Source organism: Lupinus angustifolius, unplaced genomic scaffold, assembly GCF_001865875.1.
Source record: "Lupinus angustifolius cultivar Tanjil unplaced genomic scaffold, LupAngTanjil_v1.0 Scaffold_164_6, whole genome shotgun sequence".
Lineage (NCBI taxonomy): Eukaryota > Viridiplantae > Streptophyta > Magnoliopsida > Fabales > Fabaceae > Lupinus > Lupinus angustifolius.
This window is the reverse complement of record NW_017726231.1, coordinates 78,085-100,951: the sequence shown is the minus strand read 5'-3', so window position 1 is coordinate 100,951 and position 22,867 is coordinate 78,085. Positions and strand designations below refer to the sequence as shown.

General features: G+C 32.0%; 2 protein-coding genes across 2 annotated transcripts; both read right to left on the bottom strand.

Annotated features, from left to right (window-relative positions):
• Nucleotides 1-165: 165 nt before the first annotated feature.
• LOC109340348 lies at nt 166-6,138 on the bottom strand. Its single transcript, XM_019578022.1, has 5 exons — nt 6,024-6,138; nt 3,823-5,102; nt 3,394-3,605; nt 2,356-2,579; nt 166-1,070 (listed from the first exon to the last, which is right to left on the bottom strand). The coding sequence occupies exons 2-5, from the start codon at nt 5,072-5,074 to the stop codon at nt 356-358; spliced, it is 2,403 nt and encodes an 800-aa protein (XP_019433567.1). The 5' UTR covers nt 5,075-5,102; nt 6,024-6,138; the 3' UTR covers nt 166-355.
• An 11,939-nt stretch (nt 6,139-18,077) lies between these two features.
• Nucleotides 18,078-20,156, bottom strand: LOC109340352. The gene is made up of 3 exons (XM_019578028.1): nt 19,934-20,156; nt 18,999-19,457; nt 18,078-18,919 (listed from the first exon to the last, which is right to left on the bottom strand). Exons 1-3 carry the CDS (start codon nt 20,154-20,156, stop codon nt 18,078-18,080), a joined length of 1,524 nt encoding a protein of 507 aa, XP_019433573.1.
• Between the last annotated feature and the right edge of the window lie 2,711 nt (nt 20,157-22,867).

Below are 22,867 nucleotides of genomic sequence, written 5' to 3'. Positions count from 1 at the left end.
TGTTAGATGGGTTGCAATGAAAGTGGATCACAATGGGTAGTAAACTTTACTTGCAATGTTGTTAATGGTTCAAATCATCATCTCATCACTCTCTCGAGAGAGCACTACACCATTTAAGAGGGTTAATCTCACATCTATACCTACAAGATACTAGTCAAAAGACCCAAAAAGGAAATGCCATAACTTACCTCCAAAAACTTTTGCTTACTATCCAATTGGACAATGGAAGGTGCAATTGAAAAACTAAAAACGGACTCTTGCTATTTACTTTGTATGGATTAATTAATTTACATTGAATTAATGCCATTGCTTAATAATCTATACTAATTAACTAAGCCCAAAAAATGTGAGACATCTATGTTTTAGTCTCAGTAGAAGTATGCTGCTGAGACTTCACATTCTCCCATTGCTTAAGAACTTCACTGTATCCCTCAGCAGAATCGAAAGCATACTCAGCCAGTGAGCTTACAGCAACAGACATTCCAGCACAAAGTACCTTAATACCAACCTCGGCTACCTTTTCTGGAATCATTGCCTCCTCAATATGACCAACTTCCACCATTTCCATACTGCCATCATTGCCTTGATTTGTTGCAAATGAATTTTGCTGCAAATCTTCTCTTAACTGATGTGCATAGAGGGACCCCATGCCAGCTGCAAAAAACTCTAAGCCATCAAACACTGCTTTTTCATGTATCGCGTCTAGTCGCCTTGACCACTGAACACAGAGTCCAAATAATGGGTGAGTGCCACTTGCCCGGCTAGGAGAGCATGCTAACTTTGATGCATCAGGCTCAGAAGATCTCACACACCGGAGAAGCCATCCGGTTAGTGCATGAACATAGGATCTTTGAGAAGTGATCCATGACTCGAAGGAGTTTCGCCAATTCCTTAACTCTACTTCAAGGTTAGCGGCCGAACGGGAGAGCCTATACGGGTCAACCATTGACATAGAAGACTGTTTTCTGGCATGTAATTTAGGAGTGCCAGCTAGAAGATTCTTAGCTTCATCCAAGGTTCTCTTCTGTGTTTGATGACACTCTGCCATCACTTTCCACATTCTTGCTAGCCTGTAATTTTTATAATTGAAAAATCAGTAGGCATTTTATTTGTTACATGCTGTGCTATTGTCAAATATCTGCATTTCATATGATGGATGTAGACAATTTTCTTTCGGAAAATATAGTGTCCCTAATGAAAAGATTAAAAACCAAGAAGTAAATAATCACATAAAACTGAATGCATAGTTTGTCAAGGCAAGAATGCATGATTCTTAACTTATCATATTAGTAGTTTAGTAACAAAATAGATATCAAAATGTTACGGAGGTCCTCTAGAAACCTAGACAAGTTTAAGTAGATGCTAGGTAATTGGATGACCCCAACTAGGTTTTACACAGCATTTTGATGGTATAAATCCAGAAAAGGAAAATTCTAATAGTAACATTAATACTTATACTACTGAAATTAATGATAAAGTTAGCAAATAAATTATACAAGTTAGAATGACTTGCAGTATTCTAGTATTAATATGCATTTGAAGTTTTCCTTAAAAAAAAAAATAGTTTGTAAGGGTTAGTTTGGAAGTTAAATTTTGGAGGGGAGGAAAGGAAAAGGAAGGCTTGGGAGTCACCTCACAAGTGTATTTCATGGCTCCCAAGCATTCCATTTCCCTTCCTCCCCCTCTAAAATTAATCTCCCAAACAAACCGTAAGCCTTTGTTTGGGAGTCATGAGGGGAAGGGAAGAAGAGGGATCAAAGGGTTAGAAATGGGAGAGAAGGGAATAAGAAGGAAATCCTCTCATTTGTTTGGAAGTATGAAATTTAGACAATGGAGGATAAACTAATGATAATGTAAGAATTTTTTATTTTATTTTTCCTTTAAAAATGTAATTAACAATGAGAAATGGACAATAATATATAATTATATAATATTACTAAATTAATTTAGCTATTTTGACACAGGTTAGATAAACCCTCCAAAACCTTCCCATCTTTTTCATCCAACTCCCAAACAAGGGGAAGACTTTCCAAAGTCATCCCTTCCCTTCCCCTCCAAAACTCCACTCCCAAACAAAACCTAAAGGAAAAGAGATTTGTTGTCCCAAATTTCTGTTTCATACGCTGTTCTACGCTAATGATAATGAAACAAAAACAATAATAATATTTTTAATTGACATATTTTCATTGGCGTGAGACAACATATGAGACATGGTTTGGAACAACAAAGCTATCTTCTTTCTACAGAGGGGCCTTGTAAGACAGAATAAAATATTAGCAGTATGTTTAAAAAAAATGTTTATAGTTTTTCTAGAGAACAAGAATGCATGAGTATAATAATGATCCTGAAACATACCCTTGCACCAATTCAAGAAGTTGGGGATGCAGCTCTTCATCCCTTAGAGTTTCAATCCTCTTGGAAATAGCTTCAACTGAATGTATTGAAACCTTTATCTGAGTATGCAAATCTCTAATGGCTGCTCTTGTTTTATCTGCATAAGAGGGGTCCTCAAATTTTACATCTTGGTTCCCGAGTTGCTTACATTTCTTCTCATATGCAATTCTAACGCGTTCACCAGACTGTTAAAAAAGAAAGTGGACATAGTAACTACTTCCCTTATATAAAAATTGTATGTTATCATAAGCTGGAGTGCTGGACGACTTAAGAAATAATAATCTAATGAAGTTTAAATAAAAGAAACCGAAAGAAAGATACTTGAAAATACGTTTTAGAATAAAACGTTATTTCGGTCCTCCATAAATATAATGGTCACCAAGTTACTACTCTACAGAAAATACCACTAAATAAGTCGGGAAAGTTTAAAATAGCCACCACATGCATTTATCCTTGTAGGGACTCATTTGGTGGCCATGTGAATCATTCAGGGACTAATTTAGTGGCTATTTAACACTTTTGGGGACTTATTTAGTGGCTATTTTCTTTACAGGACTAATCTAGTAACCATTGTATCTTTGAAGGACCATATGACATTTTGCTCTAAATTTAAGAGGATGAAGTTGAATTGAGGATGTGATTTTTTCCTACTTTTATTAAACATCTAACAACAACGTTTATTGTATATTCATCATAGTTATGCTTAAGCTGAAACTTTTTCGTTAGTCATAGACAAATGCTACATGTAAATTAATTATCATAAGCAGTGTATTTATTGACCAATAACAAATGGAGTGAATATTGATTTTGTTCATGTTTTAAGAGTAAGGATATATGAATCTGAAGGATCTTCTAGAACACATTCAAAAAACCCGAAGGAGAGTGTTTAGGCTATATTTGAAGTAGCAATTATGTGTTTAGGAAAGTACCAGAGGGAACTTTACTGAAATCATTTTAGAAAACCTTGACTTTCTGATGGATAGAAGTTCAGTAATATACCTTGACTTCCTCATAGAGCTTCTTCTCCCATACATTTAATTTGTCCAATGTTGACTGATGACTACCGGATAACATACAATGTGCCTCGGAGAGATCCTTAGTGCCCTCATTACCTTCATCTCTAGTGCTTGAACAATTCATCAAAAATCTCGATGAGGAAGAGCGCGAAGAAGCTGAGCGGAACAGAGCTACTGGGTTCAAATACTTCGATGCTGCAAAAGAAAATTATTTCAAATGAGGAATTGCGAAAAAGAAATATTATTTCTAAAAATACATAAGCACATTTTCTTTATAGCATGATTTCCCCCAAAAATTAGAATGGAGTTTATTTCTCAAACTACAGGCAAGTAATCAATTATTTTCCATTCATAAGGAGTTAACAAATTCTCACTAATATGGAATGCTCATGAAAGAACACATGCAACAAACCTGAGAGTTCATTAGATGTCAATAAATATTGCGATTTCTTGGCCTCTAGCAATGCCGAGACATCATTGGCTGCATTGCAGACGATTGTAAATTGAGCTTCGAGATCATCAAGCACTTCTGCCATACTTGTTGGCCTTCGGTTTACTATGACAGTAAAACCTGGTGTTTCTTCCTTAGCTTCTTGATTATTAGTTGACATTTCCTGATGGCTAGGTTCAACATGACCTGTCTTTTGATCTTTCAATACTTCAGAATTTGCTGCACCATGGGCTTGTATGTCTTTGGCAACATGCAGAGTCTCCGTGTCGATTTCAGCATCTGTTCCCTCCTCCTCCTTATCATCATCATCGTCGTCATCGTCATCATCATCGTCATCGTCATCGTCATCGTCATCGTCATCGTCATCGTCATCGTCTTCATCTTCATCTTCATCAACTTCTTCAACCACGACTTCTTCTTTGGAGGAATTTCTGTCAGCTCTGATTCTTTCTTCTGCCACATTTCTTCTTCCAACATAATCTTCTAGTTCAGTTTCATATTCTTCAAGTTCTGGTATTCCCTCTTCTTCTCGGACCTGCCTCAGTCCTTGGTATTCATCAAGGCTACTTGTAGTAGGATAACCATAGTAGTCTACTGATGAAAATGGATTCCAAAAGAAATCCCATTGAGAATTTTGAGGTGAAGGAGGTGGAGGGATATTAGGCCTATTATTGGGGGAGTAAGAAAAAATTGAGGGATTCATAGGTGGAGATTGCATAGCAAAAAATGAGGAATTCATCATAGGTGAAGATTGCATAGCAAAAACACCATCATAGCCAAACTGGTGCTGCATTGGAGGATATGTTTCAACCTGGACCATTTCCGGAGATTGAGGCCTTTCCTCAACCGAAATTGGAGGATTACCACCTGGCCTAAAGTAATTCACTTTCAAAGTAGAATTTGCTCCCACTCCAAACTCAATTGTTGTTGGTTTGAATGGTTTTGATGATGATATGGGAATGAAGGCATGGTTAGTTTTCTTCACAGGTGTAAAAGGTGGGGCAACGACAGGTTCTATTGAAAATTCGCGAGGCTCATCGCCTTCGATGTAATCGCGCAACGCAGCTGACACTCTTTTCAGAGATCGGATGTAGGCTATGTGTCCAGTGGCAAAGCCAGTTCTTTGCTCAACAGCTTGTTTGATGAATCTCTTTCTGTCTCTACAAAGCTGAACTGCTTCTTCATCATCTAGCCTTGACTGAGAACATCCCATGTCAATATCCTCTATCAATATCTCAGCCCTGCATTGAAATGGAAATCAAAAGGGAAATCTTTATATGTCACCAAATTCATAAAAAAATTCATAATCAGAAATCTGTAAGAAGAAACAGACAAATAACTAGTTTAAAGTCCAAAAATACTGATATTCCATAAAACATGAGTCAATTAAAAAGAAAAAACAAAAGGAGAAAAAGGTGGGGCTATAGGAACTCCAATTTGCTTACTCTACTCATAAAAAAATCACAATTTTATAAAGACAAAATTCAAGTCATGATTATTTAGAAAAGAGTGTGAATAGTCAAATTTAAGTGCCAATAGCCACCCTAGAGAAAAAATATCAGTATTTTATTTGAACAAATAATTATAGTTGATGAAGATTTATACATGCTAAGCAGAAGAAAGGTAATGAAAATTTATACATGCTAAGCAGAAGTAAGAAATGGAGATCCTTCAAAGCTTTCAACTTTATGATTTCCAGAAAACCAAACAGAATACATGAATAAAGCATAAATTTCATATGGGAATTTCTCGTTTGCTTAAACAAGAAATGAAAACAACTAAAGTCTCAAAGAAAAAGCATTTCCATCAGTGAAAACAGTAAAAGGAAAACACTAAAACAATAGCCAATTAAAAATATATGAAAATTCATAGACCAACAGATTAAACAAAAGAGAATGGCTGAAAAAACACACCCAAAAAAGCAAATAAAAAAGTGATGATATTTTTATAAACCAAGAAGAAAAAATTTCATGAGCCACACAAACACCCTCACTCAATTTCTTGCTTCTAATAGCTTCTCAACGAATACATACATGTGTACATATAAGTAATGGTAGAAGAAGAAGAAAAGAAATGCTTGAAGAAATGAAAATGATAAGCAGAAGTTGATGTTGGATTTGGTTAAAGAAGAACAATGAAGCTTAGAATGGAAAAAATGATACCTTTGTGACAATGGGGTGCATGAAGAAGATGGAACTTGATCATGGAAAAGGGAATGAGTGAGAGAGTGTATGTGTGTGTGAACAGAGAAAGATGTTGAGGAAAAAAGCAACGGTCAAAACAAGAAGTGGAAGATAACAACAAATATTATAAAAACAAGACAAAATAAAAGGTTTCTGTTTCAGGTTGGGCAGCTAATAAAGGAGTAGGTGTACTTCAGAAACAAGTACCATAAAAACTATAAAAAATAATACAATAAGATAAAACAAGATTCACATAATAATTTAAAAAAATTATTTCATATTCTAACTATCAATTTTAAAAAAATCTAATAATATTAATTAATGACTAGATCTAAATAATTAGATTTCTTTTTATTTATTAATCCTCTCTGCTAACATATTTTTATATGTTTATATATAATAACATAATATTTTTCTAATTGAAAGGAAAGAAAAAGGGAAAATAAGAATTTAGGTTTATAGATATGATCTTTGTTCCTAATAAAGGGAGAATATAGATACCAGAATATGACAACTAATGTATAAACACCCTTCATGGTAAACCAAATTTCTAGAATGCCACCACTTCCTTTTCTGCTCCATAATTTTTTAATGATTTTTTATTTATCCTTGGGAAAATTTTCCTGAAAACGACTGGTCAAAATATACCATAACTGGGGCCCAATTATCATAATTCATAAAGCAAATAATGTTTTATATGATTAATTTGATAATTGGTTGTTTTTAAGGGATTTGTTGTTACTTGTTAGGAGTTAGATAAAAAAAAACATTTATTACTTCATTAATTGTTAATGACTGTTTATAACATTTATATTGATAATAAACTAAACCACCAATAAATGTTTAATAATTTACTTTGGATATAATACCCTATAATAAAGGTATTAACCAGTGTTGTTGAAACCGGACCGAACCGGACGGTCCGACCGGTCTGACCGCTGACCGGACTTGAAAACGGCTCTGGTTTGCCGTCTTAACCGAATGAGAGTTGGACCGCTTTGAACCGGAAAAAATCCGGTCCGACCATGTTAAACCCGGTTAAACCGGATTAACCCGGGAAGTAAACCGGACGGCTCACTTAAAAATAAAAAAAAATGGGACAATGTTCTAATATTTTGTTTTACTACGGTCCAAAAAAAGATAAAGAGATATTATTTCATATAATTATACATAATTATTAATTATATAAAGTTTTACATTTATATATAACTATATATTTATAAATAAAAATTATTAATTATGTACAAAATCACCCGGTCAGACCGGACGGTTTAACCGTTTAAACCGGTTAAACCTAATACGGGACCTCTGCCGGTTTGACGTCCGGCTCGGGTTTCACAATACTGGTATTAACATCAAGTCTCCAACTCTTTGTTATACAGCTGTGAAGTTAAGAATTGATTGGGCCCAAGCTACTCAAATAAACATTCTTTTTATTTAGTGAAATACCCCTTGGCAATAGTGAACCAGATTTGAAAGGGAATCTAATATTTATATACTAAAGATTTATCCGTAGTTATTATATCATTTATTTGGTTTACTTTATTTAAAAAATTAATAATAATTAAATATAAATAGTAAATGTTGCAATGATAGAATATAAAACTAATTCACTATCTCTCCATTATGTTTTTTCTCTTTTTATGAACATCAAACGTTAGTAGTGGTGCAACTGATATCTAAAGGGCAAGGAATGTTGGATGTTCAATTGGTGAACAAGGTCTCCATTCATGTGATTATATTAGAATATGAAAATAGAATAGAATTTTGTCCATGAAAATTTATGAATTTCGGTTTTAGTTCCAAAATTTGTTTTTATTTTTTCGTTCTTATATATTTTATAGTTTTGATATATGTCCCTATTATATGGTTAATACCAATATGTAATGTTATAATTATGGTGTTTGCATATCATTATAGAGCCTACAACTAAATTGATCAAGTGAAGTAATGGTGACTAGAAATTAAGAAAAAATGAGGAAGTAAAATCAAATTTCAATACTTTTATAGGGATTAAAAACATATTAAAGTTAAAATACTTCCTGTTATTAAAAAGGAAAAATTGAAATGAGTTTTTTCTAAAAACTTCAACATATTATGCAATGAACATAAAAATAAGAAAGACTTAAAATATATAGTGACTAATATTTAATCCAATATTGTGAAACCCGAGTCGGACGTCAAACCAGAAGAGATATAGTATTAAGTTTGATCGGTTAAACCGTTTGATCTGACCGAGTGATTTTATACATAATTAATACTTTTATCTATAGATATATAATTATATATAAATGTAAATTTTATATAATTAATAATCATGTATAATTATATTGAAGTAACATCTCTTTACATTTTTTATTACTGAAGTGAAACAAAAGATTAGAGTAGTGTTCCATTTTTTTAATTTTTAAGTGAACCGTCTGATTTACTTCTCGGGTTAATCCGGTTTAACCGAGTTTAACATGGTCGGGCCGAAATTTTTCAGTTCAAAGCGGCCTAACCCTCACTCGGTTAAGACGGTAAACCAGAGTTGTTTTCAAGTCCGTTCAGCAGTCAAACCGATCAGGCCTTCCAGTACGGTCTGATTCTTACAACACTGATTTAATCATACAACTTATAAAATTTAAAAAACATCAATATATTTTGCAAGTTGGTACAAGAGGTGATGAGAGTTTCTTAAATAAGAGATAAAGTTGCGTGGCTATCCTACTTACATGAAGATCACTGTCATGTGGCATTAACAAAAGGAGATCTTGTGTTTCACTTTATGTCTCATTTGTGTGATAATTCAATTAAAAAGTGTCATTTAATTAAATAATAATAAATACAAAAAAAGACACTCCCATCCAACTACTCACTCTTCTAGTCTAGGTGAAACAGAAAGTACCTCACGAGTTACAACCCTTTGAAGTTTGAATTTTGATGGTTTGTAATCGAATAATATGGGTGATTGTTAAGGGACCCTACAATTAGTGGGGTGACACTCTTCTTACTTTCTTTAACACACCTGACTTTGGTTACATTTGTAATTCGAAAACATGGCAGGGAGAATTTTGCACTTTCATTATGATCCCTAGTGTTTATCTTTAAAAGTTGAATGAAAGATAACAAGTGAAGAAGTTATAAAATCAATAAAGTATGTCTCAAATAAAGAAATGCATGAATAAGGATGGAATTGTATCTTATTATTATGAATCAAATAAATCATATTAGCGGGAACATATCTATTGTATCATAAGTTGTATTATTGTATATATCATTAGTATGTGATTTGTTGAAAAAATTTATTTAAGTTAAAAAATTAATAATTTATTATTTGTCTTACCAATCATAACTAATAACATATACAGTAATACAACTTATAGAACAACATATGTTCACCCCATCTTAGCTTCTGTCTTTCATCCACCGGGACCAACCTACACTCATCACTACTATTTTCACCCCTTTGAGATGAAAGTTCCAATCTTCCAATTTTAGTTTCAGAACTTTAACCAACATGGGAATACCAATGGGTAGATTTTGGTAGGGTATTTGAGTATCCCATACCACATTGTTCACTAGTATATATATCCTCTACCTACTCGGGTAACAAATTTAATGTGGATTCTCAAACTCACATTCATATCCACATGTATCCAACGGAAGGATTCCAAAGACAGCAAACAATATTCAACATAATAAATCACTATAAACTTTTCTAATAACTAGATTATAAAGTTATTGTTTGTCCTCTTTTTAATTATAAAGTAGTTACTCGTACATTTGCACAATACAAATAATTTTTACGTATGTTTAAAATTATTAATGTCTGAAGTTAATTTCAGGAATCTAAATATATATGTATATATAAGAGGATAAGTATTCTTAAATTGGTAACTGCTGAGACGTGACAGATGATATACTAAACATAGACTAAGTACACTAAAATTACACGTAAAATATACTAATGATAAATTGGTAATATTTGAAACGTAGTATATGATGATTACACCAGAACTACACCAAAAGTAGACCAAAACTATACCAAAATGACATATATTGTTTGATTTTATCGTCATGCATCAAAACTGCAATTACAAATGATATAAAGAATTTAATCCTTTTGGTATGAATATAATGAAATGAGCTAGAATTGTTTGCAATAAGGTGTAACATGTTAAAGGGTTAGAATATGATGATTAAATGAAATGTAATAAAAATGAAAGGATTTGCATTTAACACTATGTGTTATAGCGTTACCTATTTTTAAGTTTTGGAAAACCTCTTTGAACACAACATTTGTCGTCGCGTTGGTTGCTTTTCCTTCCTTGTCATATTTTACTATTTCAAGTTCTCCCATTGATTGAACTCTTGAAAAAGTAACATATAGTTGGTCATGGTTGAAAACTGGTCGAGGTAGATACAACCCAACATTTTCTAATGATTGCCATTGTGACTTGTTGATTGTCATAACATATGAAACAGTCAACGAAAATTGTCTCCTTGTTAATTTGAAAGGCCATGGTGAATGGGATGGAGACAAATTCATTCGTGGAATGTAGAACATCTTTCCAACATTTTTTCTTGTCATTACATTGCTTTGATGACATGGATTGCTAGTCTATTTACAATCGTTCTTGTTCCATTGCACAACCATTAAGACTCATCTAGATTTCTCCATCGCATAATTGGTGTTCCTACCTTCAATTTGATTTTATGGTTAGGCAATCTGAAGTTCTGAGGAAGTTTAGAAACTCAAGAGTAAGTCCTTATAGAGAGCTTCATTGTCATTAGACTTTAACCTATCAATAAAATCTGAGCTTATATACTATCTTTCATCACCTTCATTTGAAACAAAATGTGTTAATATTCACATAATAACATCTATGAATATGTAAAAAAACTATGATTGAAAGGTCTACCTAGGATCAATGATAGGACATAATTATTTATTTCATCAATTGTTGATACCAAAATAGCTCTAATTGTAGAAATTCCTCATTCAAGTATTCATCAACTAAATTTGGATAAGTACTTTTAACTATAGCATGAATGAGATCATCATAATTAGTTATCAAAAATTGTTCAGGTATCTCAATCAATGCATAGCCATCTTTTGGCTCTGACAATTTTCCATCACCTACATCTAAAATCCATTTTGCAAACTGTTGAATTTGTAATTGATTTGTATTGTTTATACTATTTCGTAGATGCATATTCTTTATTAAAGTTAATACCTGACAATTGTCCTAAATTCAACTTCAGCTTAAGGTCACTTATGGATTCATGTTGATAACACTATTTTTCCATTCTAAAATATTTGACATGAATGTTATGTTCATCTAGCATTGCACACAATCGACAACCAATTTCTGGATCTACTTGTCCTTGATTGCTATTGGAAAAATTTAAGTATTAACTGTCATTGAAAATAAACATTATCCATATGCTAAAACATTATAAATAAATAAATAAAATGTACCTTAATCCTGCAAGTCTATATTGTATCTCATTCTCTGTATTATATATGTAGAGTTATGCAAACTTCGGAGTTGTTCCAAGCATTAGCGATAACATCATTGAAGGACTTGTCAATTTTTGCTAGCGGCGAGGTGAAGAAAACATCATGTTATATGCTCTAATATGTTGTTGATAATTCTTACTATCACTTGAATAGTTATCAAATAACAAATATTGTATTGCAGAAGAAGGAGAAGGAGAAGGAGGAGGAGGCATCAACAATGGAAGTTAAATTTTTCCAACACCACAACATAGTTGGAATTTCGGATTTTTTAGAGTTTTGAGTTTCTTTGTCCTCTCTTCGTACCACATACATGCTCCACAATAACGATATTCATATGTAGGGTCACAAACATCAAAATTTCCTATAGATGTAATAATAACAATAAATTATATAGGAATATTGAGTAAATAAATATTATAAAGTATTTGGAAAATACATGTAATTTGTTGTGTAGACATATTAGGAGTATCACTTACACATGTTTCATCGGCCACTGAAATACTTTGGGTGATATCAATTATTTAGAGAGGTATGCAAATATTAGTTATACCATCAATATTATTAAACAAAAATAATGTTAACAATGAAGAATTATATTATCATCATCTCAACCAATATCAACATCTACAGAATTAACAATCGATATCCTACGAGTAGACACATAACTATTTTCTTTAATTGTACGTCTATTAGGCTTCAAAGACTGCAATATTATCTTTGTAGATGTGGATACATTGACATAAAAACATGACCCAATCATTGACATGTTAGAGATATAATTGTCATGTTTGTCCTTCTTCTTTACTTTAGATAACTTATTCAACAAACTAACATTGACCGGTGAAATATGGATTGTACTCTTTCTATTTTGTGAACGATATTGGATATCACTTGATTGAGTAAATATTCATTGGATTCATTGTTATATTGATTGTTGTGATTCTCAATGGTATATGTTATATTTGCTACTAGATTTACATGTCTTTTGCATTTGTCGGCAGAGGATGAACTGATATTAACATTTTTCTAGGATGAGGTAATAGTGTACCTATTATATTAAAATTGGGTTAACAAATATGATGTATGTTATCTATAAATTTTGTTAGTACATGTTATAGAACTGTATAATAAGCTTAACAAAAGAAACAATACCTGAATTGTGACTTTGCCTTGCATTTCGCTTTTCTAGCATAACCAATTTTCTTTTCATCCTTGCTTGTGAAGCTGGATTTTTTGGTTGCTCATTTGTATTCATAATCGTAAAGAGAGAACAAAAATTATAAGATGAAATAAGGTTTTCTAAGTCATAAATAAAATGGGTTGGGATTCGTTGTATACATCGATGTTGTGTTTTACTTTATAATGATTTGTGTTTCAGTGAATGACAAACCACATGCTCTGTGTGTTCTGTATAAAAATAAGGAACAAAAAATGGATGAAGATAGACTCATAGCTCGTTGTTAAAAAATTATGCAACTTGGCAACAATGGAATGAGCCATTATCAATGAAGGAGCATTGAAACAGAAAAAATATAGAAAATAGAGATGGTATGAAATGGTCGTACATTGTAGAAAATAGAGGTGCTTCAAAGCTACATGATTGCACAAAATATTATTGTTTATATGTTATTTAAAAAAAGTATTTGGAAGAAACATATAAGAGTTGGTGATGTTTACAATCATTTCAATGGATAAAAATGAAAGAATATAGATTGAAGAAGAAAGGAGAAGAAGAGACAAACCTGTTTTTGTTGCTGCCATGGAGAAGGAAACATGTGAAAAAGACAACAATAGAGATATTATATTTTTTATGTATATTGTTGCCTTTCCTTTAGGGGTTTTGATTGCAATGACATGTTGATTTTGTTTAGTACACTTTATAAGCACCAAAAGTTGATGACATGGTTTTCCTTGGGTGGGCTTTTGTTATTCTTGGGTTATTCTCACAAGTGAGAAAATGAAATTTCATGTACCCAAAAACTTTGATTTTAAAATGATTTTTAGCTATTCTCAGATTGTTGCACTGGGTTTAGTAATTTGTTTACATTGTCATTAACTGGTTTACAAATTGTTTTTTCATTTTGCTCATTAAGTGTTTCGATGAACATGTGTTTATTGATTTTGAAAAAAAAAATGATCATTCCTAAAAAATGTTAACGTTTCCCAGTTTTTTAGTGATGACATATGATGAGTATTAAAAATATTTTAGGAATTTGTCTAGCTTGCTTCAGTATTAAGGTATTCAATGAGGTAAAGAAAAAAGAAATTATGTTTTTTCAATGGTTGTACTAGATGTCATGATCAATGTGGCTTGACTATTTGCTACATCAATAAGTAATGACAAATAATAACAAACTAGCAATGTACCCGTGCACTTGCACAAGTCGCTTATTTGTTTATGTATAATGCAAATATAATATACATATATTTTATAATATCAATAAATCATGTATTGAAACATTATATTTCCCATTCATATAGGTGCAATATTAACATTGATTTTTGAGTGTATATGTAGAATATTAACAATTATAAATGTGTTTGTATAAGCATTTATTTGTTGAAAGTGTGATTATAGAAAATATTTGATTCTTAAATAACTCAATAAATAAAATTCAAATTGTATTGGATAATATCTCACCTCTATATTTTCTATATAAAATTATAAATATAAGGAGTTATTTTTGCATCATATTTTTTGTGATTACGTTTATAAGTATCATATAAAGTCATAAGGATTTTTTAGCATATCTCTTAAATGCTTATGTTTTATTTTAGATTAATGTTCATTGTGTATAAATATTTGAATATATTTTTAGCTTTCAAATATTGTATAATTAAATGTTATTTATTTGATTATGTTTTAGCTAATAATAAAAATAATTCATAAATTAAAAACACACTAAGTTAGTATATGACAAATTTTTTCTGATAAATTTAATCAAAATAATAAAAAGAGTCTAATAATTGATTTGTTATATTTCTAATTAAAATACATATATTTTTCATGAATATATATACCATTGTTATCTTTTAATTAAATAATATAATGATAGTAATTAAATACATGTGACCTGTACATTCGCATGGCTAAAAACACACATGTTACCCGTACATTCGCATTACTAAGAAAACACATGTTACCCATGTATTCGTATAGTTAAAACGCACATATTACTCATATATTCATATTATTAAGAATATACATCTTACTTGTGTATTTGCATGTTTAAGCACATAAGAAAAATAAATTGATAATTTTTAATTTGAATTTTCTACAATTAGTATTAAATTATTATTAACATATATAATATATAAAAAGTAGGAAGAAAAATATTTGAGGAGAAGGTGATATGTGGCATGAAGGAAAAAATGTAAGGAGAAAGTGACATGTGGCATGAGGGAAGGAGAAAGTGACATGTGACCTGAGGGAGTTTTTTTAATTATTATTATATTGTTAATAAATAGATAGATGGATGGAATTAATTGACTAACCATTTTTAATTATTATGGGTAGATAAATCATTAAAAAAATTATATGTTAACTAAAACCCTCTTTTATTTACTATATCACAAAAAATGCTCATGTCAACTCACTCCTTGGACATGTGTCACACGCTGGGCAAATTTTTTCCTACCCACACAGCTACAATGCGTTGCTTCATACTCTATCATGTTCTCATCAAAATATCCCGCTTAAATTTTTTGAAAAAGAAAAAAATCCACTTTCTTCCAAAATCCCGCCCAAACATTTTTGTTTCCTAACATTTATTTTTTTTATTGTTGTTAAATACATGTTACTCATTTTTTTCCAATTCAAATAATTCTGACACTTCGTTACACACGCCACATTAAATTGGTGTTGAATATATTTTGAATTCCATCTCTTTCTATTCCAAAATCCCCTTTCTGATTTCATTTCATTACCATTTGCCACATTTCATTACGAACATGTAAGGAATCTCTATCTCTTTAGTTTCTCTTTCATTTTATCACTATATCACTCTTCTTTTCTTCAATCAGTTTCTATCTCTTTGTGGTTTTGATTTTTTTTTCATTTCAATTTTTTTTCTTTGTTTAGTGGGAGAGATGTATGCTGCTTCCAAGTGAAAGTCTTTTAAGGATTCTCTGAAACTCCTTCCAACCACATATGTTGCTTCTGATTTGAAATTGACATATGCTAATAGTGTAACTCTTTATGAAATAATGCTTCAGTGATCTTTTGGGTTCTTCAAATTTTTGTATATATATTGCTTCATTATGTATGTTTCATATTAATGCTTTAACCACTTCATGCTATTTTTTATTTGTTTATGTTGCCAAGATTAGAAATATTTTTTTCACTTTGCTTTTGTGTGGATTCACTTCACTTATAAAAATATCATCTCATTTTTTTCATTTTACATCTTGCAATGTTCAGAAACTTTTTTTCTTTTCACTTTGTTTATGTGTGGTTTTTATTGCTTCTGTGTGAGTGCATTTCACATTTTCTCTATTCATTGATTCAATTTTCTTTTTAATGTTCTAACCATGTCTTGTCCCTGCTTTTTTCATTGTTTATGTTTCGTATTTGATAAAAAAAATTCACTATGCTTCGTTGTGGAGTTACTTTCAGGATTGTGAAATGAGGAAATTACTAGATGATATGCAATATGAATATTGGTGTATAAAAGAAAGAAACCACATATCATATTTAGAAAATTTTATTCTTCATATTCCATTCCAAATGGATGATTTGAGGTAAACATTTCTTCCATTTTCTTACCATCTCCATCCTTAATTTATATCTCTGATTTTCGATCTCCTTTTATTTTGTCAAAGTCACATAAGCTTAATTGTTGTATCCTACTTTATGGCATGCTGTTTGGATTGGTTGTATCATTGACTCAACTACTACACTGTTATATATTTTGTGCATTGGAAATTGCTACTTTAATTTTCTTTTTCACATGCTAATCAATTTAAGTCTATTGATTAAGGAGTCCAAACTTCCTTACATGAAATTGTGATTTGGATTCAAGTACTTTTTCTTCTGAATTTGAATTTCAGATTTTCATTTTTTTTGCTTTATTTAATATAAAAGTCTTACCAATTAAAGATTGTTTGTCAAGTGTTTTATTTTAACCAACACATTAGTTTTTAGCTTGCAAAAGCTGGAATTCCTGATAAACCAAACAAAAATGCATGTGCCAACATATTTTTCTAACATCACGTTTGTAACATCATAATCACTTTTTGTAAGAAACGCCTTATGTTCTTTCTTATTTGGTATTTTTGAAAACTATTTGATCTTAGCTCTTTTTGTTCTGAGTGGTTGTTGTTTTGTTTTGATTACATTAAATAATGGTCAAGGGTGTTATAGTTTTTGGGAAAATATGAGGGCGGCGATGGACCCATTTACATTATTCATGAAGGAATACCTTCCAAAGAATATATATGCTCTTTTTTGTACGACATGTTGTGTATTGGTAAGGTCCAACCACTGTAATTGGTTTTGTTTCTAGTCTTAATTCTATCATCCGTGACTTCCATATCGGAAAAATTACCGGGATATCCTAATGACGTCTATGAGATGATGTTCCACATCCAGGTGCCTTTCTCCTTCGAGGTGGTTGAACTCTTAGTTGTTGTTGTTGTTGCGATTGATTTTGTCTTCCACCTCTAATCAGTTGTGGCTGCCTCAGATTCCCACGTAGCCCTAGCCTGGGCCAAAGTCGTGGGTGCAGTCCACGACTTTCATTGAAGTCGTGGCTGACATCCACGATTTCCTTTAATTCACTTACACAGAACTCGTGGTTGGCATCCACGAGTTCCTGAAAACCCTAGTAATCTGCACCAAAGTCGTGGATACCATCCACGACTTTCAATTAATTTTCTGATTTTCCGTTTTTTTTTGAATTCGTATTTATTGGTGTATTTATGTGTTGTATTTTTTTTGAAATGTGAAATTTGAATCCGAATTCAAATTATTTTGAATTTTGAAATTTGAATTTTGAATTGTATTTAATTTTGAATCCGAATTTAAATTTGAATTGTTTGAAATTTGTTTCAATTTTGTGTAGTAAAATATTTAAATATTTAGAAAGTGTATATTAAAATTGATTTGTCAATGGTGTATTAAAATTGATGTGTTAATGGTTTATTTATGTGTTGTATATTAAAATTGATGTGTTAATGTACTAAAATTACACCACTTACAAATAATTACACAAAAGTGGGATATTAAAAAAATTACAAATAATTACAAAAATTTAAGTGTTAATGAATAATATTTAGAAAGTGTATATTAAATTGATGTGTTAATGGATTGTATTTAGAAAGTGTATATTAAATTGACGTGTTAATGGATTGTATTTAGAAAGTGTATTTTAAATTGATGTGTTAAGGAATAATATTTAGAAAGTGTATATTCCGAATTATGTATGTACACAATTGTATTACACATATTATAAAATTACAAAAAATTACACAACATTGCACAAAATTACAAAATTACAAAATCACACAAAAGTGGGATATTACATCACTTAGTTTTGCCTTGAACTTTGTCCAACTTCGGTACTTCTAAAAGGGCATTTCTTCCTATTGTGTCCTTCACTCCTACACCACCCACATTTTTTACTTTGTTGGGACTGAGAATCATCCATTTCATTGTGTATACGTGTAGTTTTTGGTCTTCCAGTACGGTTCCTACGCATAAGGGGATTAGGAATGAACGTTGGACCTAAGTAAGAAGGCCAATATTCTTCATTTGCAATGGGTTGAAACTCATGTCCATAAACCTTCTGTAAGTTCTCTAACCTATAAATCGGTGATATAAATTGGCCATAGTCTAAGTTCAATGATGCACAAGTAGCAATAACATGTGAACATGGCAATCTAAGTGATTGAAATTCCCCACAATCACACCAGTTGTCCATTAATCTAACTGTGTATACTCTTGCGTATCGACTACCACCGGTACTAGCAACTTCGACTTCCGACACTCCTGAATCCCTCGAAAAATTTCGTACAATATGGCTAGTAGCTTTTCGATTATTTTCATTAATCACCTTACTCAATTCTTCGCAATAAACATGACCCGCCCTGATCATGTTATTTGCTTCATTTCTATGGTGTAGAAACCAGGAGTTCAGTCTATGATATGTTGCTCTAACAAGTGCAGTAATGGGCAAGGCCCTTGCTCCTTTCAGAACCGCATTTACACATTCAGCCAAATTCGTCGTCATATGGCCATACCGTCTCCCCTCATCATATGATTGCGTCCATTTTTCTTTTGGGATTTTATCTAACCACGCTGCCGCCTTAGAGTTTTTTTGACGTAATACAGCAAGCATTCTCTCAAATCTTGGCCGCATCAATTCATAGCCTACAACAAGTACAAAAATATTCACAAAAATCCAACATACAAACAGTTTCACATAATTGACATTCATTTCAACACTTACTCATTTCAATGACTTTTTCTTTCAGATCATTATCTCTGAACTCCTTGTTGAAATTGCTAGCAACATGGCGGATGCAATATACAGAATGACCATCACACCATTGAGGGAGCTCAGTACGTAATGCACCTAATAAACCTGTACCCGTATCTGATATAATGCAAATATTTGGTTGTGGGGTAACATATGTCCGAAGATTGTAGAAAAACCATTCCCATGCCTCTTTGGTCTCTCCTTCTACAATCGCAAATGCTACTGGAAATATACGTCTGTTACCATCTTGGGAACTTGCTATTAACAAAGTTCCAGTATACTTTCCAGTCAAAAACGTCCCATCAACTTGAAGGATTGGTTTGCAAAAACCGAATCCTTCAATGCACGGCTTGAAAGCCCAAAACACCCTATCAATAACTAAAGTATTATGTTCATCAAGGTTAGATGCTGAATATCTTACAATTGTACCTGGTGCATAATATTGAACAGCATTCAACCAACGAGGTAACTCCTTGTACGATCCCTCCCAATCACCATAAATTTGGGCCATTGCCATTTGTTTAGCAGTCCAAGCCCTCCTATATGTGACCGTATAACCAAAACGAGTTACCACTTCCTTCACTAATGCTTTGATTGGTATACCAGGATCTTCTGATACTAGTTGCACAATGCAGTTTGCGATGAAAGATGAGTTCAACTTCGTGTGATCTTGTGAAATATTAGTGGATACACAAGTGTGACTTCCACTAATTTTTCTAATCTCCCAAATATCACGCTTCAAACTTTTTGATGCTCGAAGTCTCCAATCACACCCAACACCATAATATTTACATTTTACAACATATCTATCTGGCCTAGACTCATCGACAACGTAATCAACAGAATTTCTAATATGAAAATGTTTTACCGCATTATTGTTGCCTCCTTTGATTCAAATTGCATACCAACAAATAACTCATTATCTATTTCATTACTTATGTTACTACTTCTATATGGAAAATCTTGTCCAGATTGATGATCAATGTTAACGAAAAAAGATGAAGGATTATGATATGTTACGCTAACTGCTTCATGTGTGGTAATCTGAACATCATCATGCTCGTCATCATCAAGCTCGATGTCCTCCTCATCACTAAAATCACTAACAATATCTCTAATAATTGCCATCTACATATAAGAGTAAAAAAAAAACATATTTACATTTAAACAAATGTAACACGTAAAATTATAAATAAAATAAAAGATATAACAAAATTTTAACAATTGGAAATTACCTTAAATATTCAGAGTTCTTCAATTCCAGTATGATGCAATTTTTTTATACAGTTCAATTCTTCCTCCAGTGTGGTTTTACACTCGGGGATGGAAATATATATAGACTTGGAAATCGTGGACCATATCCACGACATTGCATGGATCTCGTGGACCTTATCCACGACATTGCCATGAAAGTCGTGCATGAGGTCCACGACTTACGCTAACCTGACACATGGCAGGGAAGTCGTGGATGGGGTCCACGACTTTCCAGGGAAATCGTGGATGGGGTCCACGACTTTGCCAAAGTCGTGGATGGTGTCCACGAGATCCACTAAATTCTACCCCAATCCCGTAAATAATTCAAAACCTACCCCAAAGCTGGGATAGTGTAGTCAAACTACACTATCCCAGTAATTTTCCCCTTCCATATCCGTACCCTTGGAAACACCAAAAGTGGATGTTTATCATATGATATTCTCTTTAATTCCTTAGATGATAGCCTGTATTATTATTTTAAACTCAAGTACCAATCTGTTGGAACAATTTGTAAACCCACACCATGATTGGGAATGAATCATTACATGTCAAACTTTCATATGATACTTTCAAGGGATGAATGAACTAGATGTGAAAATTCTCATTGTGCACATATGTCAAATCTTAGGCTTGTGAGTTTGTTGTGCTATTGACATGTCTTTAAACTTCCTGGCCTAACCAAAAAAAATTATATTAGAGGGTCCATTCTTGTATTTAATTTCTTATTGGTATTTTTATTCTTCATAAATCCATAAATGAGAATGAAGTTTGTTAAATTCCACTAAATCCTAACATTATATAATCTAAAAATATATGTGCCATATAGCTCAAGCTTTTGATTATTTGTTTTTTACTAGACCACATTACAATCCTAATTGCAAGGAACCTTTGTGTTTGTCAGGCCGGTGATTTTGGAAATACTAATGTTGATGAGGATGGTACAACTTTCTTCTTTTGTTTGTGTGCTAACCAAGATCACATGCTTATCTTTTTGGTGGTGATTCATCTTTTAACGAACATTTTGTTTTTGTTAGTGCTTTCTATTCCTGTGGTTGTTGGACTTGGTGAGAATATTTGCCTTTTATGCATGTATAATATATGATATAATATTGTATCATATGTGTTTTCATTGTAATATTTTCCAAGGAAATTTAACAACATCATTGTCATTTATTTCATTATATGTTTGAATGATTTGGGTCATTTGAGTGCATGGTTAACATGTGTGATCTTTAACAATGTAAATGTACTTGTAACATGTGTGATCTTAACAATGATAATGCACGGGTAATATGTGTGTTTCTAAGCACGTGTATGCGTGAGTAACATGTGTGTTTTAACCATGCGGCAAAAAATATCATTCTGTGCAAATGTACGAGTAACTTAGTAGTTAGGCTAATACAACCATATCCACATACCATTTTACTTCATATTCTCTAATTTAAGACAAATACTAACAATGAGGTATGTCACTCAATCATTTTAGCCATAGTTATTGGTATAAATTAAACTAGTGTCTGCACTAAAAGATCAGTATAATAGTAAGACAACGTTACAGTTTCAAAGAGCTAATCTTTACTCCTTATTCATAAAAAGCAATATTCTTTGTAATAGCTACTATACCCACGAAAGTAGTATGCTGCTATATTCATAAAAATATATATCATGATTTCAAGTAACTAAACTTTGCAATAGAAAAAAGTGGTTGATAGCTTTGAATAACTCTATTGTTTGTTCATCAATTGCAATAAAAGTACTAAACCCCTTTTGCGCACATACTGCATGCAATAACTATATCCCCACATCTATCTCTAATGTCAAAACTCTTAGACTAAATTGAAATTTTTTAGTGAAGCAATACACACACAAAAACTTGTTGGGTTTTGTGAAAGATGAAAATTAGCATGTGTGATAGAGAATCTAACATAACCTAAAATGTGAGTGAGAATCTAAGAGTAAGGCAAGTGAGATGTAGAAAGTGATGAAATCGATTTTGTGAGACACATCCAAAGGAAATAAGGACCGAAACTAATGAGTTCATGTTTTCTATTTTTTTAAAGTTCATTTATCAAAATGACGTTGTTTGGATGTGTAAAACGACAAAAAAAATAAGACAGGTTCAAAATAAACTTAACCGGGTGATGAGCAATATATTACACACTATTCATAACCTTAATTTAGCATGATTGTTATTCTTTGTATTTAATTGACTTTGTTTTATATGGTTTAGTGTTTTAGACTTTATTGGACTAATATTCCTAAAATGAGTTAATTTGAGATTATTTGGCCTGATTAAATCTATTACTATTTTCAGATCACATTTGGCACCAATGGCATTTTGGGCATTATGGAAGTCGAGGATATGTGTTGAAGTGAAGATTGTATTTTTATTTTAGGAGTTGTTTTTATTTTAGTTTAGCTTTGACCTCATTGTTTAGGCTCAATTCGGTTTTATGTGTATTGGAGGGGTTAGATTCGGGTTCCCCACTCCAACACACACACTTCATTTTTTCCTCATTTTTGAAATACACTACATTTTTGTTTTCCATCTTTTTGCTCTGCTAGGTTTCACTTCTTCTTCATTT